The sequence below is a fragment of the Enhydra lutris genome, unplaced genomic scaffold (assembly GCF_002288905.1).
Source record: "Enhydra lutris kenyoni isolate GAN:26980312 unplaced genomic scaffold, ASM228890v2 scaffoldscaffold71, whole genome shotgun sequence".
Lineage (NCBI taxonomy): Eukaryota > Metazoa > Chordata > Mammalia > Carnivora > Mustelidae > Enhydra > Enhydra lutris.
In genome coordinates this window covers 6,832,909-6,859,126 of record NW_019154155.1, presented here as the reverse complement: position 1 = coordinate 6,859,126, position 26,218 = coordinate 6,832,909, and the positions used below count along the sequence as shown (strand labels likewise).

The 26,218-nt window shown below is 36.6% G+C and overlaps 2 protein-coding genes across 2 annotated transcripts in view; one reads left to right on the top strand and one right to left on the bottom strand.

Moving 5' to 3' along the window:
* The window catches only part of LOC111159926 (ring finger protein 17), a 162,528-nt gene extending 146,745 nt beyond the window's left edge, over positions 1 to 15,783 (top strand). The window contains exons 32-36 of the mRNA XM_022522609.1: positions 5,817 to 5,985; positions 8,881 to 9,016; positions 10,995 to 11,184; positions 15,057 to 15,156; positions 15,629 to 15,783. Coding sequence (XP_022378317.1) covers positions 5,817 to 5,985; positions 8,881 to 9,016; positions 10,995 to 11,184; positions 15,057 to 15,155 — 594 coding nt within the window. The 3' untranslated portion in view covers position 15,156; positions 15,629 to 15,783. The remainder of the gene's footprint in view (positions 1 to 5,816; positions 5,986 to 8,880; positions 9,017 to 10,994; positions 11,185 to 15,056; positions 15,157 to 15,628) is intronic.
* A 1,950-nt stretch (positions 15,784 to 17,733) lies between these two features.
* Positions 17,734 to 26,218, bottom strand: part of LOC111159919 (centromere protein J) — a 68,303-nt gene continuing 59,818 nt past the window's right edge. The window contains exons 11-16 of the mRNA XM_022522600.1: positions 25,412 to 25,476; positions 24,817 to 24,936; positions 21,061 to 21,201; positions 20,897 to 20,981; positions 20,655 to 20,775; positions 17,734 to 18,052 (exon numbers count right to left, since the gene is read on the bottom strand). Coding sequence (XP_022378308.1) covers positions 17,860 to 18,052; positions 20,655 to 20,775; positions 20,897 to 20,981; positions 21,061 to 21,201; positions 24,817 to 24,936; positions 25,412 to 25,476 — 725 coding nt within the window. The 3' untranslated portion in view covers positions 17,734 to 17,859. The remainder of the gene's footprint in view (positions 18,053 to 20,654; positions 20,776 to 20,896; positions 20,982 to 21,060; positions 21,202 to 24,816; positions 24,937 to 25,411; positions 25,477 to 26,218) is intronic.

Sequence of the window (26,218 nt, the reverse complement as noted above, 5' to 3'; positions counted from 1 at the left end):
TCTCAAATGTCTTTGCCCAAGGCAGTATTGCATCGCCCTTGCCAGGGGCCGGGCTAAGTAATCTCCAGTTCGCTCTCGGAGCTTTTGTTCCTTGAATGCTTTCCGTAGAGTTCTGGAGGATGGGAATGAAAATGGTGGCCTCCCAATCTCCGGTGAAGAGGAGCCAAGAGTTCAGGGCCCCACTCCTCAGAGCGCCCTCAGAGAAAAGCGCTCAATCACTTCCGTCTCCCTGGTCTCCAGCCGTACTCTGAGCTCACCCAGCCTGTGATCAAGCGTCTCTGTCTCTGGCACACGGCCCCACCTGGAATCTCCAAAGCAGATCCTGGCCAGTCTTCCCTGGGGGATCTCCTGGGATCTGCCACTTTTGGGATCCCTGCTCACAGAGCAGTGGCCTAACTGTGCCACAGATCACAGTTTAAGGTAACCCTGAGTTGAGAGCTCACTCCTCAGCTCTGTCTCTGTACCGGCTTCCCTGCTTCCCTGCTGTCGCAAGCTCTGTGACACTGACACCCCCGATCCCTCTGTGACCCCGTGGGACCTGAGACCATGCTGTCCTCGGCTCCACCCCGGCTTAGCCTCTGGAGCGATGTCTCTCAGTGGAGCAGATCTTTAAAAGTTCTGATTTTGTGCTCCGTTGCTCTGCTGCTTGCCAGGAGCTGGCCCCTCTCCTCACTTCTTTTCGCTTTGAATTCACTTCTCCACAGGTCCTACCTTTCAGAAAGTGGTCGATTTTCTGTTTCTAGAACTGCTGCTCTTCTCTTCAATCTCCTGTTGGATTTGTAGGTCTTCGGAATGGTTTGATTAACTATCTAGCTGATCTCCTGCTACCTGATGTCATCTCAGCCTGCTACTCCTCTGCCATTTTGACTCCTCTTCCTCATAATATTCTTATAATTATTCTTCTTATAATTATTTGTAGTTCTGTAGTTGTGATGTGTCCTCTTTCATTCATTATTTATTTAGGTCTTTTCTCTTTCCTATTTAATAAGTTTGGCTAGGGGTTTATAAATTTAATTCTTTCAGTGAACCAGCTCTTAGTTTTGTTGATCTGTTCTACTGCGTTTTTTGTTTCTATATCATTTATTTCTGTTCTGATCTTAATTATTTCCCTTCTTCTACTGGCCTTAGATTTGCTGTTCCTTTTCTCCCTCCTTGAAGTGTAAAGTTAGGTTGTTCATTTGAGACTTTTCTTGCTTCTTGATGTAGATTTGCATTGCAGTATATTTCCTTTTAAGATCACTTTTGCTGCATCCCAGAGGTTTTAGACTACCATGTTTTTATTTTCGTTTGCTTCCATTTATTTTTTTATTTCTTAATTTACTGTTTAACTAGTTTATTCTTCAGAAGGATGTTCTTTAATCTCCATGTATTTGATCTTTCCATATTTTTTTTCATTATGTTAGTCACCATACAGTACATCATTAGTTTTTGATGTAGTATTACATGAGTCATTGTTTGCGTAAACACCCATATTTTTTTCTTGTGGTTTAACTTCAAGTTTCATATTGTTGTGGTCTGAAAATATGCATGGTATGACCTCGATCTTTTTGTACTTGTTGAAGGCTGATTTATGACCCAGTGGGTGATCTATTCTGGAGAATGTTCCATGTGCACTCAAAAAGAATGTGTATTCTGCTGGTGTATTCTGAATATGTCTGTTATATCCACCTGGTCCAGTGTGTCATTCAAAGCCTTGTTTCCTTGTTGATTTTCTGCTTAGATAATCTGTCCATTGCAGTAAGTGGGGGTATTAAAGCCTTCTACTATTATTGTATTATCATCAATGAGTTTCTTTACTTGTTGTTAATTGATTTATATGTTTGGGTGCTCCCAAGGTGGGGGCATAAATATTTGTAATTGTTAGGTCTTCTTGTTGGATACACCACTTAAATATGACATAGTGCCACTTTACATCTCTTGTTACAATTTGTGGTTTAAAATCTAGTTTGACTAATTTAAGTATGGCTACTCCAGCTTTCTTTTGGCATGTATTAGTATGATAGATGTTTCTTCATCCTCTCGTTTTCCATCTACAGGTATCTTTAGGTCTAAAATGAGTCTCTTGTAGTCAGCGTATTGATGGGTCTTGTTTTTTAATCCATTCCGATGCCCTGTGTCTTTTGATTGGAACATTGAGTCTCTTTACATTCGGAGTAATTATTGAGAGGAATTTAGTGCCATTGTGTTAACTGTAAAGTTGGTGTTTGTGGTGATGTTTTCTTTCCTTTCTAGTCTTTGTTGCTTTGGGTCCTTTTTTTCCCCCACTCAAAGAGTCTCCTTCAATATTCTTGCAGGACTGGTTTAGTGGTCATGAACTCCTAGGTTTCTTTGGGAAACTCTTTATCTCTCCTATTCTGAATGACAGACAGCCTTGCAGGAGTTGGCTGCATATTTCTCCCATTCGGCATGTTGAATATATTTGTCATTGTTTTCTGGCCTGTCAAGTTTCTGTGGATTGATCTGCTACAAACCTCATCCATCGTCCCTCATAGGTTAAGAATTTTTTCCCTTGCTGCTTTCAAGATTCTTCCTTGTCTGTTTATTTTGTGAATTTGACTATGATATGTCTTGGTGGTGATGGTCACCACCATTGCTGAATTTAATGGGAGTTCTCTGTGCTTCTTGGATTTCATTGTCTGTTTCCTTCCCAGCTTAGGGAAATTTTCAGTATACTTTGCTCAAATATACCTTCTGTCTCCTTTTCCCTCTCTTCTGGGACTGCTATGATATGAATGTTATTAAGCTTTAAGGAGTTGCTGAGTTCCTTAAGTCTGTATTTGTGATCCAATACCTTTCTTTAGCTCTTCTTTTCAGCTTGATTATTTTCCATAATTTTATCTTCTGTATCACTGATTCATTCCTCTGCTTTGTCCATCCTCATTGTCAAGGAATCCAGTCAGTAACAGCATTTTAAATTTTAGCCTGACTGGTTTTTAGTTCTTTTATCTCTGCAGTAAGGAATTTTCTAATGTCTTCTATTCGTTTTCAAGCCCAGCTACCATCCTTATAAATTTTTAAAATTCTTTTTCATACAGATTACTTACATCTGTATTGATTAAATCTCTGGCTATTAGTTCTTCCCGTTCTTTCTTTTAGGGTGAATCCCTCCATCTTGTCATTTTGTCTAGGTTCCTGTTTTATTGTATGATAGCTAGCTTGTCATATTCCTGCTTCTGAGAATAATGACTATATTAAGAAGAAGTCCAAAAAAAGTGGAGGGATTCTATATCACTCTGTTGCTGTGTTTTGATGTTCCTACCCTCAGGTCAGTCCTCTGCAGAGTTTCTCCTTGCCTGCAGTGGTGGAGGCATGTTTAGACCCTGTCCACTGTGTGGCAAGTTTTAACTAGGTGTGTCTTGGTCTGCTTATTAAAAGAAACTAGATCCAAAAAAAAAATTAAAAATAAAAAATAAAGGAGAAGCAACAGCTAGATCCTACTTCCCCTAGAACTGAAGCTTTGCAGCACTCTATGATCAGTGGATTTGATGCATGTGAGAGGTTTGTGCTGATTTTCTAGGGAAGAACCTGCTGCACTGATTCTCAGGCTGACTTGTCCTAGTGGAGTTGCACTTGCAAGCACAGGGGAGTGGAGCTTGGTGGTCTCCACTAGGGGGGTGCTTTGTTGCTCCCTGGGGTCAGTCAGTGCTGATGGAAGGGGGAGGGGGAAATGGCGTCATCCTGCTCTCTCATCCCGAGTAGGGAGTTCAAGCCTGCCACTCTTCTGGAAGCCCTCACAGAAGAGCAAACAGTCACGCCTCTTATGCCCCCAGCTTCTGTTAGATTCCTACCTTCACCCTGTCTTTGTCGAAGTTGTCTGTCTGCGTAGGTGGCACAGTACTCCTATGTTTTATCTCAGGCATATGGCTGGTTTCAAAACTCTAAATTTTATGGACCCACTGGGCATAGATCCACACTGATCCTCTTGGGGAGGGTCTTGCCATGCTTTTGCCATTTGCCAATTTGTCCCATAAGAGTAGTTGCATGACAGGCAGTTGTTTAGAGTCTATGGTTAAGTGTAGCAAAAAGCCAACACCAAGGCTTATTGCCCTCAGTTGGTGTCTGTTCCTGTGTTAGGGAATGGGGCGGTACGTTGGCACCACCAGTTCTTCTGTCCCTGGAAAAGCTGTGCCACCAGTCCCACATGCACTCCAAGAAGGGAAACTTTCTCGCCTTACTACCTAGAGGATCCTTAGACCATACTGCCTATTCCAGGGTCTCAGCCCTCCTTCCCAGTAGGAGTACCACTAAGCCCACCAGGCATGACCTCAATAATAGCATGGACTTCTAAAACTTCAGACTTCGCACTCTGATGCTTATAGTAATATGTGGGAATCCACACTTCTCTTTTTCCCAGTCAGTAGTTTTGGAGAACAGTTTTTCTTGTGTCATCCCCTACGTGCTGCTTCATCCTTTCTTTCCCTCCCTCTCTTTTTCTCTCTCTCCGCAATCAGGGCTCCCTTCCCTCCATGGCACTCACTGTTCTTTTCTCCCCCAATCCATTCTCTGCAGCCCCTACTTTCCACCTGGTGGTCATTTTTCTACTTGTAGAAGTGCAGTTTTCTTCTCTCAGTCCTCAGATCAATTTCTCAGGTGTTCAGAATGATTTGATGTTTATTTAGCAGTGTTCAAGGGACAAGGCAAGCCCAGGGTCCCCCTACTCCTCTGCCATCTTAACTCCTCATCTTTCTGATTTTAAATAGTTGACCTCCAGTGTGCCAACTGTATAATTTCCTCTTCAGACATTTGTTAATGAAGCAAGTGTTTCTTAAGGACTTGCTGGGTTTCAAGTGTCTATTTATGTCAATATTAAATTTTTAAGGCAGAACTGTTTCCATCTTTGAAATCTTAAACATCTCATTTCCTGGTCCTCTTCCTACACTGAACTCTAGATACTCTTTATTCTGCTCTGTTTTTCCATGCCATTTATCACCTTCTAATACATTTTCTTACTATGTTTGTCTGCTTCTCCCTATTAGAATGTAACTACATGAAGACTGGGAGTTTTGCCCCTTTTGGTCACAGATGTGTCCCCAGGATCCAGAATATTGCCTAATATATAGTAGTCACTCAATAAATATTGATTGAATAAATAAGTGCCCTAAAGAAAATTCAATTATATGTCCTTGCCTAATAAGAAAGAAGAAAAAAGTGGCAAATTAAGTAGAACAGGCAGTTCCTTCAGCTGTTTTACATATTAGACCATTCTTTCACAGGAAAATTTGCTAATTCCATTAAGGAAGATAGCAGTGTACAACTGTGTAGGATTTTATAATGATTTCTTTTCATATTAGTTATTTATTGCTGCATAACAAATTACCCCAAACTTAGCAGCTTAAAACACATATGAGAGTCAGAAATCCCGGAGCTAGTTAATTAAGTGCTGGCTTAGGATCTCTCATTAACAGGTGCTCAGCCAAGATAGTGGGGGGGCTTGGGGCACGCTGCAAGACCCAATTCCAAAAAGACTCCCATGGATGTTACCTGGAAAGCTCAGTTCTTGGCCCTGTGGGCCTCCCCACTGGTCTGCTAAGAACATGGCTGCATGCTTTCCTGAGAGAGAACAGTTGTAGAAAGAGCATACCACCAAGACAGAGGCCACATGTCTTTGATGATCTGGTCTCAGCAGTCATATATCATCACTTATGTCATTATCTTTTGGTCACAAAGATCAATTCTGGTATCATGTGGGAGGGGGACTGTACAAGGTATCATCGGGATCCATTGTTAGAGACTACCACAGTAATTTTGTCCATATAAATGAATATTAAACATTACAGAATTTGAAAGTTTTTTTTCCTTCTCTTTCCCCCACTTAGGTGTATATTTGCCTTGATTCTGTAGAAAGTTGTAATCTGTTTAACCAGCATAGTGATACAGATGACAGTGGAATCAGCTGGGAATCTGAGTCTGAGAGCCTTAATGAAGCACTGCGGAGGTTTAATAAGAATGTGGAGACATTTCCTCCTCTGACAGATTTTAGAACAGGTATACTAAATCTTCTGAGTAAAATGGGATTCTTAATAAACCATTGTTTTGTTTTAAGGGCTTTTGAGTTTCAGCTATTTCTAATGTTAACTGATGTATTTTTAAATTTTTTATTTAAATTCAATTTAATTAACATATAGTGTATTATAAGTTTCAGAAGTAGAACTTAGTGATTCATCAGTTGCATACACCCAGTGCTTATTACATACATCGAATGGCCTCCATAATGTCCATCACCCAGTTACCCATCCCCTGCACCTGCCTCCCCTCCAGCAGCCATTTATTTCCTAGAGTTAAAAGTGTCTTATATTTTGTCTCCCTTTCTGTTTTCATCTTATTTTTCCTTCCCTTCCCCTTTATATATGTTTTATTTCTTAAATTCCACATGAGTGAAATCATGATATTTTTATACACTTTATATGCATGATCTCTTTGATTCCTCAAGACACTCTATAGATGATCTTTCTCATTTTCTAGATGAATAAAGTAAGAGAAGGGAAATAACTGCCTTGGGTCATTTCCATTTTCTAAAACTCAGGCTGTATTGAAAAATTGCATAAAGATCATTTTTCTAAGCTTGAGGTTTTGCCATTAGCTCAAATTGTTGAGTTAATTGTAGAGTTGTCATTCACACCTGAATGGCAGTAATTTTAATTGCAAACTATCTACACTGATAATTTGAAGTAGTGTAGGGGAGCTCAGATTGTCCTGTCCTGTCAGGATAGGTCAAATCATGTTTTTTTCTTTCTAATCCATTTCTACCCATATTTAGTAAATATATGTGATTCTTCTATGAATAAAATGCATCTTATTACTGGTGTTGACAATTTCTGAAAAGCAAGAGTGGTGTCTACATTTTGTGTGTGTGTGTCTTTTTGTGTTTGTGTGTCTATACATTTTTATCAGTATGTGATATATAGATTTATTCATAGCATTTTGTACATATCAAAAGATATGCTAAAGCAAAGGAAAACATCAGCCTAAAGTCTTACCTGATTTTACTCAATGAGATTTTAATTAGTTGTGACTCATGTTTTGGTGATAAACAGCACTGGCTATTCCCTCTGCCTAGAATGTTCTTCCCCCAAACTGTAAGCAGTTTAGATCTCTGCTTAACTGTCTCCATATTGCAGGTCTTCCCTGTCCTCCCCATATAAAGTAGCACTGCCTGCCACCCTCTCCTATGCCATTTTTCTCCATGGCTTCTGTTCCTTTTTTAAATAGCACTCTGAACAGGGACTCTTTGTACTGCTGTGTCATTAGCAGTTAGAAGGGTACCTTGCGCACGTTCAGTGCTCATAAACATTTGTTGAATGAGTGGAAGAATAAGTTCATGATTTTTACTTTTTATAAACTCAGATTTATAGTCTGGAAGAAGCAGTTCCTTCCTCATTGTCTTCTTGTCTCAAGGGAAGTAGCAGAAGCATTCTGTGTGTAATGTGATCATTCATGGAATTACATATAGCTCCATTTTCTGTGGGCATTTTATTTTTTCTGTGAGTATTTTATTTTTTTCTGTAGGTATTTTTTTATTCAATAAGTTTTTTTTTTAAGTATGCATATGTACAAGTTGATTCATAACCAAGTGCATATTAAAAAGGTGTGTAGGTTAAAATAACACAACTAGGTTGGCTGCGTTTTTTGGTTTTTGATTTTTTTACTTCTATTTTGAGATGAACTTTCAGCCATGTTTTTAAGGATGGAAATGGTAAAAGTTGAGACTGTTAACAGTGATTCAGTCAATTGCATACTGTGCAGACAGCTCAATTAGAAGACATTCTTTACTATTCTATTGATAATCTTTTCAATAAACACAAGAAATTATCTAAAACTCTTTGATAAAAATCTTTGTACATTAGAGTCATGTAGTGTTTAAATATTACTTGCCCACAGCTACACTTCTGTGGAGATTATGTAGAAAAGAATATGATAATATAAAGAGAGGGATGGAAGTAGGGCAAGAAAGAGCTCAAAGTGTGTTCCATCTACTCAAATCTGAAAATGTCTGTAGAGAAGGGAATACATATTATACCAATTTTTCCACAGTTTTACTCAAGCCTGGCATTCATTTATTAGCACATTTTCTATTGGGCAATTGCTTGTAACAGGGGCTATATTAGCAATACAAATACAGTTCTGCACATAAGAACTAATGGGACAAGAAAACCAGGTTCATTATGAAAATAACAGCTCATATCAAAGGTGTATGCACACTACCATCAGGTCACAGAGAAACTACGACTAGGAGTAGTTAGGGCTTTTTATAAAAATCATGTTGGAGCTGATCTTTGAAAGAGATGTTTATCCAGAAAAGGGCATAGGGGAACATTTTAATTACAGGGAACTGCCATGAACTAAAATAGAAGTTTAGGTAATTCTAGTTAGGTAACACTTGGAAATATGTGATAGGAGTTGGTTGGGAATAATTGTGAAGAACCCTATAATTGCAGTACTAAGCACCTGATATTGCAGATGGTTATAATGCCCCTGAAGAATTTTAAAGAAGGCAATTGAATTTTTTAAATTCAAAACTGAAAGGAATAGCAGAAACTATTTTATTGTCTTCTGCAGAAGATGATGGCTTAAATGAAAAATTTTGGGGGTCTAACAAGTGCGGGAATTGAAGAATAGTTGAAGCCATGGGCAGAACTAGAAACTATGAGAATGGGAGAAGTGCCTTTCTTAAGAGCTTAATTCTTAGGAATTAGGAAAAACAAGTTGTATAAATTATAAACAGAAAAAAGCAGAATCCAACATATGACAGACTATTGTTTGATTAAATCCGAATGATGAGTTTATGATTACATTTTCTTTATACTTTTCTGTATTTAAAAATTTGTTTTTTAAAGGAAATACAAGGTAATGTGATTTTTTTTCCTTTTTCTTTCTTTCCAGAAATGCCCTGCCTTGCAGAATATGATGATGGCTTATGGTATAGAGCAAAGATTGTGTCTGTTAAAGAATTTAATCCTCTAGCTGTCCTGGTACAATTTGTTGATTACGGATCAACTGAAAAACTGACAATAAACAGGTTGTTTTATTTTTGTCAGCTTAGTTGAACTAGAATTCTTAGAGGTTTTTTAAATAGTAATTATTGGGAAAGTTTTGGTTTTTCTTTTAGGAGAAAAACTATTTTAAAGCTATTTATTAGGATTTTTTTAAAAGTCTGTGTCTTTTTATTATGGTAAAATATAGAATTTACCATTTTAACCATTTTTAAGTATACATTTAATTGTCATTAAGTATATTCAGGATATTGTGCAGCTATTGCCACTGTCTATTTTCAGGATGTTTTCCTAATCCCAAACAGAAATTCTGTATATAATATATATACATTACATTATATATATTATATAATATATATAAATACATATAAATATATAAATATATACATATATATGGCTAAATAATACTCCTAAATACTACATTTATTTATTCACATGTTGATGGACACTTGGGTTGTGTCCATCCTCCAGCTATTATGAATAATGCTGCTATGAACATTAATTGTGCAAGTAGCTGAGTCCCTGCTTTCAGTTGTTTGGTATGTATACCTAGAAGTGGAGTTGCTGGAGCATATGGTAATTTTGTTAAACTTTTTGAAGAACTGCTAAACTTTTCTGCAGTGTCTATACCATTTTACATTCCCACCAGCAATACACAAGCATTCCAGTTTCTCTGAAAAACACCAGTTATTTTCCATTTTTTGTTGTGATATTGTGGTAAAATACATGTATCATAAAATTTGCCATCTTAACCATTTGAAATTAGTTAACATTAACTATTTAACTAATTTAACTATTTTAATTAACAATTAAATTAGTTAAAATTAGTTAACTATACTTACATTGTTATGTAGCCAACCTCCAAAACTCTTCATTTTGCAAAACTGCAACTCTGTACTCTTTAAACAACATTTCCCATTCATTTCCCCTTCATCCCCCCTACCAGGCAACCACCATTCTACTTTCTTTCCCTATGAACTTAACTATTATAGGTATCCCATATAAGTGGAATCATATAGTATTTGTCCTTTTGTAACTGGCTTATTTCACTTAGCATAGTTTCCTTAAGGTTTGCCGTGTTGTAGCACGTGTCAGAATTTCCTTCCTGTTTAAGGCTAAATAATATTCCATCATATGTGTACCCTACCTTTTTTTCCTCCATTCATCCATGGATAAATGGATATTTGGGTATTTGTGTTGATTCCACCTTGTAGCTATTGTGAATAATGCTGGTATGAACATGAGTGTACATATATTTCTTCAAGACCCTGCTTTCAATTCTTTGGGGGTATATGAGAACTGGAATTGCTGGATCATACTCATTCTATTTTTAGTATTTGGAGAAACCAGCAAACTGTTTTCCATAGCAGCTGTACCTAAGTGTCCAAGAATTCCAGTCTCTCTCTACATCCTCAAACACTTCGTATTTTCTGGTGCTTTGATAGTAGCCACCTTTTTAAAAAAATTTATTTGAGAAACAGAGAAAGAGAGCGTGAGAAGCAGGGGGGCCAGAGGGAGAAGCAGACTTCTTTGCTGTGCAGGGAGCCTGATGCAAGACTTGATCCTGGGACTTCAGGATCATGACGTGAGCCAAAGGCAGTTACTTAACCAACTGATCCACCCAGGCACTTTAAAATAACCACTTTAATGGATGTGAGGTTGTATCTCACTGTGGCTTTGATTTGCATTTTCCTGGTGATTAAGGATATTGAGCACCATGTCATGTGGTTGTTGGCCATTTCTATATCTTCCTTGGAGAAATGTCTACTTTTTAGTGTATATTTTCTCTCATCCTGTAGGTTGCTTTTTCACTGTTGATTATGTCCTTTGCAGTTTTTAATTTTGCTGTAGTCAGATTTTTTTTTCTTTTGTTGTTTATGCTTTTGAGATCACAGCTAATTCATTGCCAAATCCAATGTCATAAATTTTTCCCATTGCAGTTTTAACTATTAGAGAATTTTAATTGTGACATTCTGAACATTTTAAGAATTTCTTTTGTGACAGACTGCGTCAAATTCCTCTTCACCTTATGCAGTATCCAGCCCGCGCCATAAAGGTTCTCTTGGCAGGGTTTAAACCTCCCTTAAGAGATCCAGGAAAGACAAGAATACCATATTGTCCCAAATGGAGCATGGAAGCACTGTGGGCTATGATAGACTGTCTTCAAGGAAAACAACTTTATGCTTCTTCCATGGTAACTATCTATCTTAATTATCCAAAATCTTATTGAAGATATTTCTAGGGTCCCTAGCCACTTTCTAAAGTGCTTTCTATCTATGCAACTCTAGATGCAAAAAAAAAAAAAAATGCTTTAAAACATATAAATCTGTAAATACTACAAGATTAATTTTAAGGCTTGTTAAAATTATGCTTCAGTTTATATTTAGCAAATTTTTATTAGCCCTACAATGACATAAAATATAACTGATGTAATGAATAAGATTAAAATGATCAAGATGAGTATCCTATAATCAAGAACTCATAAATCAGTGAGAGAAATGAAACATTTGTAAACCATTTGTAAATATGAGGTAGAATGAAATACATTCTATAAAATATAGGTACAAGAAGGACTACTTCCCTCTGTACAGATCAGGATAGGATATGGTATTTGAGCTCCTCCTTAGTAGACAGTCCAATGATAAGTGAATGAGTGGGTCTCGAAGTGACATTAAACTTCATTCCCAGAATGGGAATTCTGGTCAAAGCCATGGAAAGGACTGAACTGTAGTAATTTTGAATTGTTTAATGCAATAGAACCTGCATCAAAAGATTCAAATAAACACATACAACACTCATGTTCCACACATACCACACACAAAGAAATATACAAGGCACAGTACACTTACAGATATAAAATATGCCAAAATATATGGCATACAGGCACCCATACACCACAGACCACACATACAACATATACTGTATGCCATACAAAAAAACACATAACACACACATACTGAAAACCTTTCCCACACATTACACATACCACAAACACACCACACACATCATAAAACTACACTCAGAGCACACATATACCACACATAATACACTACACACTCTGAACACACAAAACAAGAATTAAACAAAACATACAAGACACACAAACACTACATATAGAACAGACACCATACAAACACCACAAAACCACAAAAGTACCATTCATATACCACATATTCACTGCTGACACCACATATAACCAACACCACATGAACAGCTCAAAAATACACGCCCCTGAAAAACACCACACATACAACACTCACACCATGCACATAATAGAGAAACATATAGCACATACTACACACATAGAACATACAAAATAAATTGCAACCACAACACCCAAACACCATATACTCACCATTCAACACACACCAAACATAACATACACACATCACTCAAAAAATATTCAGACCTCATACACACACCTACATCACATCTCTACTACAAACTGCACACCCAACACCTATTCATCACATATCACATCACTCAGTACTTACACACCCCACATATAACATACCATAATCACAGATACCACATGCCACACATAACCTGACACACAGTACACACACACCATGCACACACATATACTGCACACGTTTTACACACACCATACATATACCTCAGACACACCATACACCACATAAAAACCACACTCAGTGCACATATAGCACACACACAAGACATATCATACATATTCCAAATACACAACACACACTAACTAAACATAGAGTACACACATATCACACATACACCACAAAAACACCACACACACACACACACACATAAAATAGACAATGCACAGTGTAGAAATTTCATTCACACACCACCACACATAACCACCACCACATAAACACACAACACTGGAACACACACACCACTCACAACAGACAACAGCATACACTATACACTAAGGAAGATAGCACACAATACACAAAACACATGGAACATAAACACACCAAACACATACTGTGCACACATGAAATCAATACACTATTTATTCACCACACATACTACACATATATCAAATACATCAGACAACACTTAAACATCATGCACACCACTCATAAACCAAATACAACACACTTATGCTTTACATACATATATGCTTTACATATATGCATACATGTTTGACATACCATGTACCCACATCGCACGCATACACATAATGCACACATACTAAACACACACAACACATACACCACAGATACACCCTGCACCAGTCAAAACCACAGTCACACTGTTCATACACCACAGGCACTACATACATACAGCACACAACATCATACACTCCATACAGCACACACAAACTAGACATAACACAAACCACACATAACACTACACAAAACCACACACAAAAATATACCACACACTACAGAAATTCCAAACACCACAAATACACCACACATATACCAACACTACACATATACCTCACAAACCTACAATACCAAAACAAAACACACATCACACATATATTATTCAACACCACCCATAACACACAGAAAAAGACAAAATGCATAACATATAGAATATACATGCACAGAGGGCCTGGGTGGCTCAATTGGTTAAGTGCCCAACTTGTGATTTTGACACAGGCCCTGTGTAGGGCTCTGCACTCAGCAGGGAATCTACTTGAGATTCTTTGTCCTTCTCCTCTTCCCACTGCTCAGGCACACGTACTCTCTCTCCCTAATTGATAAATCATAAAAAAAAAAATACAATACATACTGTACACACATACCCATGTACACACTACACATACAACACACACACCAAACATACCACACAATCAATACACATACCCCTATATCACATACATACATTTATTTAAAAAATAAATGTTCAAATGTTCATATTGTGTTTAATATAAATATGCTTTCTTTAGAGCTTTAGCATGTCACAAAGGGGACGTCCATAGGCAGAATCTGGCCTGAACTTGTTTTAAAATTGGAAAAACTTACCCCCAAAAAAGTTTCTATTTTGGGGGCACCTGGGTGGCTCAGTCGTTACGCATCTGCCTTCAGCTCAGGTCATGATCACAGCATACTAGGATCAAGTCCCACACCGGGCTCCCTGCTTGGTGGGAAGCCCACTTCTCCCTCTGACCCTCCCCCCTCATGCTTTCTCTTTCTCTCAAATAAAATCTTTTTAAAAAATTTAAAAAAAATTTAAAAGTCTGTATTTCTGATTAAATATTATAAATTCTAGGAATCCTAGGTCTCTTTTCCAAAATGGCAGTCAGCTGAAGTCATAACAACTCCTTTGAATGGAAATATACTCTAATTCACCTTAATCCTCAACACTGTTGTTTTCAGCCCAACCTACCCTGATTTTGGGACCCAGGATTTGCAGATTCCTGATGTACTGGCTCTGACAAGAGTGAACTCTTAATGTAACAGTGCTTTCACTAGAAAGTGCTTTTTGAAAATCTCCGTACGTACCATGCTTTTGTGTGTCAGAGTAGTGTAAATAGCTATACACAGTTTCTCTCAAGGAGCCAGTAAAAATACAGACAGGGCTAGTAAGTATTCTTACAGACATGTATTTATTCATCTCTATGAATAACTCATAATTTGGCTAGTTTATGCATAAAAGCTTAAGGCCTTCTAGATAGAATATAATTGAATCTTAACAGGGATGGTAGTGTTAAAGCCCATTGGCTTAATCTAGGAAAACTTTGTGTTGGAGTTACTTTTTTTTTTTTTTTAAAGATTTTATTTATTTGAAAGAGAGCATGAGAGCTGGGAGTGTCAGAGGGAGAAGCAGACTCCCCACAGAGCAGGAAGCCTGATGTGGGACACGATCCTGGGAGTCCAGGATCATGACCCAAGCCAAAAGCAGTTGCTTAACCAACTGAGCCACACTGGCACCCTGGAGTTACATTTTAAATAAAGTATAAGAATGGAAAGAATGGATTTAATAGGAAATCATCACAAAAACCTTTTTAAAATATAAATTATTAATAAATTTGGAGAGTGCGTTTTCCTTCCTATGTTATATAGGCCAGATGTAGGAGGGGAAAACCAGCAAAGACCTTACTGTATTTTTTTGACAACTATCTTTTAATTTTAGGCTCAGGCACCAGAACAAATAGTGACATTATATGAAGATGAACAATATCCAGTTCATATGTCATTAGTGGAAATGGGGCTGGCGGACCAAGATGAATGATGTAAGTATCATGACTTCTTGTTCCTGCATGTGACTTATACAGTGGAGATTAATGCTAAATTACCCATAAAAGCACCTTCAGACTTTCCTTGATTTCTCGAAGAATGACAACAAAGCTCAACAAGAATCTCTCTTCTAAACTTCTTCATAGGCCCTTTACACCTATCGAATACCAGAATCAAAGAGGATCTCCATCTGTAAGAATGCTTGAAATGACTATCATAGTAACAGATAGTTGCTGGGGATGGGCAGAAGAGCAGAAGGAAGTGGACACTTTAAGTAATTTAAGCACATTAGTATATGGTATGCACAGAACACCATTGAACAATCCATGACCTAGTAACAAAGCTATTAAAATACTTGGGTAACCAGCTATTTATTCATCCACAGAAATGTAACAAGTGATTCAGTAACTAGCCTGAACATTTACTTAAGCAAATGTTTTAAAATAACATACATTTTGTTTTTTTCAGGTATACAGTGCAGAGCATCTATACAGCAGCCTAGAAGAAAGTTTTCTGTTATGCATAAGCCATTTCAGGCTTATTTTTCTTGACTTGTTCTGCAATAGTGCTGGCCTTTTTTTTTTCTTACATGTTAAACTGTCAGTAGTTGTTTGAAAGAGTTAATAAATACTTGCTTTCAAATATTTTCTGGATTTACTTTATAATAATTTCATATTTTAGGCACATGAAAAAAATGTAGTTCATTTTATTATGAATGTATATTGTTTCAGACAGCAGACCTCTCAGTACATTTGAAGACTCCTGTAGTGCCCTTCCCCAATTATTCTCTTCCCTGCAGAGGTGAACACTGTTGTGACTTTGGTGTTTATTATCCTTACATTCTTATTTTACTGCATATGAATGCATCCATAAAGCAAGGTATACTGCTGCTATATATATTTTTAATGAGTGTGCTATTGCACCTTTAATTTTCTCACTATTTGTGCTGTTTATCCATGTTGGTATGCAGAACTTTTTTTTTTATTCACTTTCACTCTCCTATCCATCTCTGCACATAATTCTGCTGATATTTAGGTTGTTTTTTTTTTTTTTAAAGATTTTATTTATTTATTTGACAGACAGAGATCACAAGTAGGCAGAAAAGCAGGCAGAGAGAGAGGAGGAAGCAGGCTCCCTGCTGAGCAGAGAGCCCGATGCGGGGCTTGATCCCAGGACCCCGGGATCATGACCTGAGCCGAAGGCAGAGGCTTTAACCCACTGAGCTACCCAGGCGCCCCTGATATTTAGGTTGTTACCAGTTTTTTTCTCAATTACAAATATTCTTCTGTAGGGCCCCTGTGTACACATTATGGGTTTTCTAGTATATATACTTACTAGTGAAACTTACTGGGTCATGCGGTAATTGCTTTCCAAAAAGTGGATTTACTCAATTTATTACCATCAGTAGTCTGAGTTCCTTGGCAATGTGTGGTGTGGCCACACTGTTATTTGCCAGTATTGATTCTAATATAAAAAAAGTATCTCATTATTTCAGTATGTATTCACTGGTTTAATAGTTACTTGTTTACTTGTTCATATCCTTTGTCCATTTTTCTATTGAGTTGTTTGTAATTATCTTGTTTATTTGTAGGAATTCTTTATATATTCTGGATATTAATCCTTTGTCAAATATATATATCTTCTAGTCTATGGGTCATCTTTTCTTTTTTGTGGTATCTTTGGACACACTTTTCATTCGTCAACCTTTTAAGTTTGCAATGTGTCTCATTTAAAAATCCTTTTTTATCCTGAAATAATATATATAACTCCTTATTTGATAAGCTTGTAACTTTTTTCACACTCATTTCTAAAATCACCTAGAATTGATACATTTAGCTATTTTTAAAAGTGGGAGTCATTGCCAGTATTACTGTGTATTGCACTTTAAAGGACTATACAACCTGTAATTATTATGTAAATTGATATGTAGATAACCTGTCCTTCCTTCAAGGACATCTTGCTTCTGTCAACCTATATAGTTTTATAGGTTTTAACATCAAGGTAACTGTGGTTGATCTTTAACACGAGCTCTAGTGATTTTTCCCACCCCCTCCATTCTCAAGTCTCCCATTTTAACCATTACATACCACCACAGTAAATGTTTTCTCCTGTGCTTATCTGTACTCACAGAATGAATTCTTCTACCTCTTTTGGTGTTTGATCTGTCTGTATTCATTCAGTGTTTTAATTTCCCATTCTATTACAACTAAAGAACCTCTTCAGTAGATAAAATGCTTTAATTTTAGTTCTAATTGAACACAGTATATTCTGACTGGAGACATTCTCTTACTCCTCAAGTAAACTTTTTCTGCAAGTCCTTGTTTTATGGCTGATGTGCTCATGGAATATCTGTGCTGTTTTATTTCTTGTACTTCTTGGTTTTTATAACCATCTTCAAAAGAAATGCCTCATTATTTTTGCCCATTCATTTTATAACAAATAATGCTTTCCTAAGTCATGCATTTAACTGTAGAAAGACAAGTGAACTAAAAATGAAAGCTGTTCTTGTACATTTCAAAGAATGTAAAAAGCTATGTTTTATTTTATAATCCAGTCTTTTCCATTTATATATATATATATACACACACACACGCACATACACACCATATATAAATTAAACCACAGTAACCACAGAAATGTACATTTTTTAACAAGAAAATCGGTTAATGTTATTTCATGATTAGTCAGGCACAGGATCATTACAATTTTGTATCCATTAGAACATTACCATCCTTGTCTTTAACCCTTATTCGACCAGATGTATATTTTGTTTCTTGATGACCATTTGTATATACAGTTTTAACAGTGCCATCTGGATATTCCCGTCTCTTGAACTGGGCAGTGTGTAGTTCTCTTTGGCCATTATTAAACTCTATGATTTTGTTGCCATCTCTGTAAATTTAAAATAAAATTTAATTAAAGTATTAAATATACAATAGGAAAATGCTCTAAAAGTGGCTTTTTGATTCTGGCAGTTCTCTCCTATCCTAGAATCTCCACTGGTCCTCTCCCTGCACAGTACCTTCTTTAAAAATTCTTTCTACCCTCTTTCTGCTTCAAGATGATAGTTCCATTGACCAGATTACCACTTAAATGTGCCCATGAAAAGTTTTTAATGAATTTATGTTTTCATTACAAAATGCTTAGGTTTTTTAATTTTATATATATTCTGCCTCTAAGAAAAATTGGACATTATATTAAAATATGGCTTTCAGGGGTGCCTGGATGGCTCAGTCAGTTAGGTGGCTGCCTTCGGGCTCAGGTCATGATCCCAGGGTCCTGGGATTGAGCCCCCTGTCAGGCTCCTTGCTCAGTGGGGAGACTGCTTCTCCCTCTGTCTGCCACTTCCCCTGCTTGTGTGTTCTCACTCTCTCAAATAAATAAAATCTTTTTAAAAATTTTAATTTTTAAAATTTTTAATGACTGAGCTTGGGTGGCTCAGTCATTAAAGGTCTGGCTTTGGCTCAGGTCATGATTCTAGGGTCCTGGGATCAAACCCCATGTCGGGCCCCCTACTCGACAGGAAGCCTACTTCTCCCTTTCCATTCTCCCTGCTTATGTTCCCTTTCTCGTTGTGTCTCTCTCTGTCAAATAAATAAATAAAATCTTATAAATAAATGGTTTTCAGTTTTGACCTTTATCCTTTTCACTAAGTTATAAGCAGTCTGAGTGCTTGCTCTTTATCAGGTTGGAGAAGAGTATTTATATCCCTGGGAAGGGCCATAAATCAGATTTAAGACCTATTCTGAAGCAGTGCAACAAAGTAGCTGTTAATCCCAAGTGGACTGCTTGATGTGTGTGCAGGACATTCAAACTGAATCTAAATCTTTATGTGCCGTTAGAAACACAAAGCTAGGCTACAGATTGTGAATCACCATTTCTCAACTCAGTAGTTTTTTCTATTTTGGTTATTTCTCAAATTTTATGTGAATGTAATGGCTTTATGCCACATATAAGTGTTAGACCAAAAAGCCGTTTTGAGAGCCACTCTTTTATCAAGTGCAGCCCCAGGACCAGGGATGACAGACAGCATCACCTGAGACATTATTAGTAATGCAAATTATTGGGGTGAGGCCCAGCAATCTGCAATTGAACAATTCTTCCAGGTGGTTTTAATGCACAGTGAAGTTGAAGAACCACTATAAATAAAAAATGCCAAAATAATCCTGAATTATCTGATATCTGGGATTTGCTTGAATGTAGATGAAAAAAGACTGGCCACAAGTTAATATTTGTTGAAGATGGACGGATGGGTACATGGAGTTTTTCATATTATTTTCTCTGCTTTTTATTATAAAAAATTTCAAACATAAGAGTTAAGAAAAAGATGGAAACGCTTCTGAAATTGCTCAAAGTATAATTTACACATAAGATTTTCCTCAAGTTTTAGGAGAGATTGGTATTTATTTAGTTGAGCACCAAAGAAAGTTTCAAACCATGTTAAAGGAAAACACTACCATGAACATCAAAGTTCCTACATTATTTGAATTATTTTATTGTTGAATTATTATTTATTATTATATTTTAATTAATTATAATTGTTGAATTATAATATTGAATTATTTTATTGTTTTTACCATTTACTTTTTTTTTTTTTTTTTTTGCTAACTTTCAATTGCTGAACTCAGGTAGTTAAATGCGTGCACACTCTAGGAGAGGAGGGTACAAACTTAAGTAGGACAGTGGATTTGACAGACCTTCACTATGGTTTTAATTAAAATGGTGACTACAAAAAGCTCTGTATTGTGGACTTAGGAAGTCTCTAATTTCAAGAAATGTAACACTCAGAAGGATAAAGAAGCTGCTATTTTAAAGAATTGAGTCAGGGAGGCCAGAGGACTAAAATACTAATCAGGCAGGGACAGGGATATCCAGAAAATCAAAATATAAGACAGAAGAGATACAGTCTAATTCAAATACTGCCATCATTGTTCGATTATTCTTAAAAACTGATAGGGTAGCTTTCTTTCTCTGTGTCTTAAATATTTACTGTTTTCATATTTCATCAAATTAATTTCTTTTTTAAAGATTTTATTTATTCGAGAGAGTATGAGCAGAGGTGAGGGGCAGAGGGAAAGGAAGAAGGAGACTCCCCACCGAGCATGAAGCTCCATGTGGGGCTCTGTCCCAGGACCCTGGGATCATGACCTGAGCCAAAGGCAGATACTTAACCACATGAGCCACCCAGGCACGCCACCAAATTCATTTCTGTACAAATACTTGCCATTCCCCTTTTGTGAAGTGCTATACAGATTTCCTTTAAGTTTCTAGGTTATAGACTATATATTAGAACCTATATGTCTCTAGTTCTAAACTCCAAAATGCTGAACAGAAAAGAATATGCTATGAGTATGCTCTCAAAGTGTGTATCTGTACTCACTGCTAAACTTACTGAAATTCTGAATGACATAGATGTTTTAAGATTTTAAAAATTCACTTGGAAATAGAAGTTGAAATTTGGCAAATCTAGAAGCAAATTTAACAGAAATCATACCTTTGTACTCTTACAATTGTACCATCTGGAAAAATGCTTTCTTCTTGTCCATCAGGAAATAAGTTTTTGATAGTCTGGTCAGGAAATGTGATTTCTTTTCTCCCATCTGGGAAATGTTTTTCTGTTTTAAAAAGTATTTACTGTAAATATTTACTTATAAATAATTAATACTTATTTACTATAAGTATTTAATTTTAAAGAAAGGAAAGAGTTAACTAGAAGAGGGCAGAGCAAGTTTTTACCTATTTGTCCACTTGAGAAATGTAAGATTTCTAGTCCTTCTGGATAAGTAGTGTGAGTGGTCTGGGCAGATGCATAGTAATAGATCTGTAAAGACACAAAGTCAGTATGTGTTTTCTCTAGAGATGTTTAAGCCATGGAGAAAAACATTCCTAGGGAAACTTACCACTCTCTCATCTGGCATGACCTGTTTCACATCACCATTAAAGAAAGTGACAGTGACAGTCTTTCCATCTGCACCCACTTCTTTTCGAGTTCCATTTGGAAACAATATAACATGGCACCCATTCTTGTAAACCTTTTCTACCTACGAAAAAAAAAAAACCAACAAGATTATCAATAGATTTCCCCCGGACACATGACAAAAATAGCCCTAATTCTCTTCCAAACTGCCTACTTTGAAATCTTTCATAATAAGAGGCAAAAACATCATCTCAAAAACATTGTCTCTGAGTATCAACAATTCACCATTCTTCTGTTACCTATTCTCCCAAAACAAACTCATTTTTTGCTGAGTTTTCTTTTTTTAAGTATAGTTGATACACATTAGTTTCAGGTGTACAACATAGTGATTTTACAAGTCTATGTTGTGCTGTGCTCACCGCAAGTGTAGCTTTCCCATCTGTCACCAGATAATGCTATTATGGTATCATCGACCATATTCCCTATGCTGTTCCTTTCATCCCCATGACTTACTCATTCCGTAACTAGAAACCTATATCTCCCACTCACTTTGACCCATTTTGTCCATACCCCCAACCTCCTCCCACTGGTAACCATAAGTTTGTTCTCTGTATGTATAGGTCTGATTCCGCTTTGGTTTACTCATTTGATTTTTTAGATTCCACATATGAGTGAAATCATATGGTACTTAGTCGGACTTATTTCCCTTAGCATAATACCATCTAGGTACATCGTGTTGTAGCAAACAGCAAGATCTCATCTTTTCTTATGGCTATGTAATATTCCACTTTATGTGTGTGTCTGTGTGTGTATACACACCTTATCTTCCTTATCCATTTGTCTATCAATGTACACTTAGGTTGCTTCCATACCTTGACTATTGTAAATAATGTTGCAATAAACATAAGGGCACATATATCTTTCTGAATTATTGTTTTTGCTTCCTTTGGCAAATAGTAGTAGAATAATTGAATCATGGTATTTCTATTTTACTTTTTTTTTTATTTTAACTTTCTGAGGAACCTCTATACTGTCTTCCACAGTGGCTGCACCAGTTTGCATTCCCATCAACAGTATACAAGGGTTCCTTTTCTCCCCCATTCTAACACTTGTTATTTGTCTTTTCGACTATTAGCCATTCTGACATTCGACTATTAGCCAATATATGACAGGTGTGACACGGTAGCTTATTGTGGCTTTGATTTGCATTTTCCTGATTAGGGATGTTGAAATTTTCATGTCTGTTGGTCATCTGTATATCTTCTTTGGAAAAATGTCTGTTCAGATCCTCTGCCCATTTCTTAATTGGATTATTTTTGGGGGTTGAGTTGTGTAGTTCTTCATATATTTTGGATACTGACCCCTTAAATATGTCATTTGCAAATATCTTCTCCCGTTCAGAGTTGCCTTTTTGTTTTATTGATGGTTTCCTTTGCTATGTGCAAAAACTTTTTATTTGGGTGTAGTCCCAATAGTTTTACTTTTGTTTCTCTTGTCTTAGGACACCTATCTTGAAAAATGTTGCTATAGCTAATGTCAAAGAGGTTATTGCCTGTGCTCTCTTGTAGTATTTTTATAGTTTCAGGTCTCACATTTAGGTTTTTAATGCCTTTTGAGTTTGTTTTTGTGTATAGTATAAGACAGTTTCATCTTTTGCATGTAACTGTCCAGTTTTCCTAACACCATTTATTAAAGAGACTGTCTTTTTCCCATTGTATTTCTTGCTTCCTTTGTCATAGATTAATTGACCATAAGAGCATGGGTTTAGGGACACTTGGATGGCTCAGTTGGTTAGGTGTCTACCTTTGGCTCGGATCATGATCCCAGGGTGATGGGATCAAGCCCTATACCGGGCTCTCTACTTGGTAGAAAGCCCACTTTCCCTCTACTGCTCCCCTGCTTATGCTCGCTCGCTCTGTGTCAAATAAATAGATAAAATCTTTAAAATAAAACAACAAAAACCTGTCCTCTTTAAAACAAAAAACAAAAAACAGGTCTCTCTATTCTGTCCCATTGATCTGCGTGTCTTTTTTTGTATCAGTACCATACTGTTCCATTACTACAGCTTTGTAATACAACTAGAAGTCTGGGATTCTTTCTTTCTTAATTGCTTTTGGTATTCAGGGTTTTTTTTATTTCATGCGTATTTTAGTATTATTCTAGTTTTGTGAAAAATGCTGTTGCCATTTTGATAGGGATTGCACTGAATCTGTAGATAGTTTTGGGTAGTGGTCATTGTAACAATATTCATTTTTCCAATCCATGAGCATGGAGTATCTTTCTATTTGATTCTATCACCTTCAATTTCTTTTCTGCTGAGTTTTGTTTTTTTTTTTTTAAAGCAAACTACAGATATCACATGTAAAACACTTCAATTGATTTAAGGATAGGTTTTAATATAACCAAATCATTACTGTCCCTACAAACTGTTATTTGTTCATCATATTTTAACTTCCATGTTGTTTCCCCTATATTCACAAAATAGACTTTTTACAGTTTATTTGAATCAGGATCAAAATATGGTCCACACATAACACTTGATGACATGTCTCTTAAATCTCAACCTTTAACATTCCCCTCCCTGCCCCTTTTTTAATGATGATTACTTATTGAAAGAACTGGGTCACTGAACATGTAAAATTTCCCAGATTCTGGAGCTGGTTGACTGCTTTCCAATCATGGTGTCATTTAACATGTTCTTGTATGCCCTATACTTCCTGGGAAAAAACTAGTAGTTACATCTAGTGGTATGAATAAAGTCTAGTTGAATTATTCTAACAAGAATACTTTCTGCGAACTGCTGAGAGCTTCTTATGTCTACATATTCAGAAGTGCAGTATGTGACTGTCCTCATGACCGTAAGACAAACGGGGTCCCATCAGTTAGATCTGCCATGAAGCCCCAACAACCTCTCATCTAGGAGTTCAGTGCTTCTCATGATAGCTGCTTAGATCCCTTATTTCATCAGAGACTGCACAGTGATGATTCTCAAATTTTCTCATTCCTTTCCCATTTATCAGCAGAATCCTCAAAAAGAAAACCTTTTCCCACCAACAATCTGTTACATGAAAGCAGGATTTGTACAGGAAAAGTCTATAACTACTTCCTTTGACTACTGTTCTTTTGTCCTTCCCTTACTCCTCAAGACTAGTAGTGAGACTAGCAGTGAACTTTGGCCTTAAAATTTCAATTAAAATAGGTCAAATTAGGGTATTTGGAAAAATAGATTTTCTATAAACCTGAAGGAAAATTACTTCATCCCCTCCTTGCTAACAAACCTGTTTATGGCCCTTCCCTTTTCAGTCTTTCTTTTAGCTGGAACACCCAGCCAGGCAGTATCCTGCTCAAAAATTTCCTAAACACAAAAATAAAACTGTGTAGCTGGAGGTGGACAGAAAGGCTGCAGGAAGAGTAAACCTTGAACGGAGGCTTTTAAAAAGTACCAAGGATGACACTTTTTAGCTATGTTTAGAGGAAGAACAGTGTTTAAACAAAGGAAGTATATTCCTTCTTTTGCTTCTTTTGTATATCTAAACTAAAAATGGCAACTAAATGCATGTGTGTGTTAGGCATTTTTAGAGGAGTCCAGAGGCTCAAACTAAGGTCACACTCCAAGGAACTACAGTTCTTAAGTGTCCTCAACAGTCTTAAAGACCAATTAACGTAGAATCTAAGTGTTCCAACTCTACTTTAACCTATATTTCTTACAGTATTCATTATTTTTTTTTAAATTTTTAACCTTTCCATCAGGATGACTGATTTCTCCCTGAATTTCTTCTTTTTCCTCTTTTTTGTTGTCCTTTTTACATGCAGAATCTGGGAAGTCCACTGGTTCGGGAGGCCCCCTGGGTGAGGCAGTCTGTAAGGACAAGATGTTCTCTTTTCATCTATCCTAAAGGACATGTTAATCACATTTCAAGCAGCTAAAACTCACATTTATTTCCAAACGCCAGGTTCGACTATTATAGGATTCAATGACTAGCATTTGGTATTCTATAAAAAACATTCACAATATTAAGTAAAAAACATCCTTTATAGGCACACCTCGGTGTGTCAGTCAGTTAAGCATCCGACTCTTGGTTCCAGCTCAGGTCATGATCTCCGGATTGTGAGATCAAGCTCCAAGTCAGGCTCCACATGACGCACAGAGTCAGTGTGTCACTGAGATTCAATCTCTCCCTCTTCTTATGCCCCTCCCCCTCACACCTCTCAAATAAATGAATAAAATCTTTTTAAAAATCCTCCTTTATAAATGGTTTAGAAACTTAAATAACTAAGCAATTTCAAGCTTGAGTGATCTATGCTTAAATATATTAAAATATAAAGATATTTACTTGTCCCTTATCCGAACTGCCTAAATCACGAGGAGGCACAGGCTTGGATCTTCGAGATAGATTGCCTGTTAGAATATAATTGTCAAGAGTTAATTTTAAGATTTAATTGAAAGTTTTAAATTTACTTAGTATTATGGTCAAACATTTCCTTAGTTCATATCCCCTTAAGAACTACTGTCCTTTACCCATTAAGTAAGGAATTCTTAATATTTTTCTTTACCAATTTGTAGGAGTTTATTATATGAGTTTCAGATATTTACTAGGCACTTAAATCTGTGTGACAAAGAAAGACAAAGACAATATCTATTTTTGAGAGTTTACAATCTAGAGGAAGAGATAGTTGTTCAACTAACCTAAGAGATGAACCCAAAGTTATTTTGGAAATAATCACAAGGACTTTAATTAGAGGCTTAACGAAATAACTGGGTATTTCATTAAAATCTAGACCTAACTGCTGTGGTCTAAACTTTTTAGATTGACTAGCACACCAATAATATACTGTACTAGTAATACATTATTATAAAATAAGCATACACACAAATCAACAACAAATTAAGGTGTATGTTAAAAAATACATTGAAGTTCTAATATTTTCTTCCTATATACCAATAGTCATATTATGAACATTCCTGATTTGAAAGTTTTCAAGCATGTGCCACTGGATGCTACATGGAGAACACGTAGAGAAGAAGAAGAAAAGCAGAGTCCATTCAGGAGGTTGGCAGGCATCTGAGGCGGCTTGTTTGGCACCCAGTGAGAAAGAAAGTTTTAACTGCACTTTGTTAGATCACTGATAGGTTTGATAGG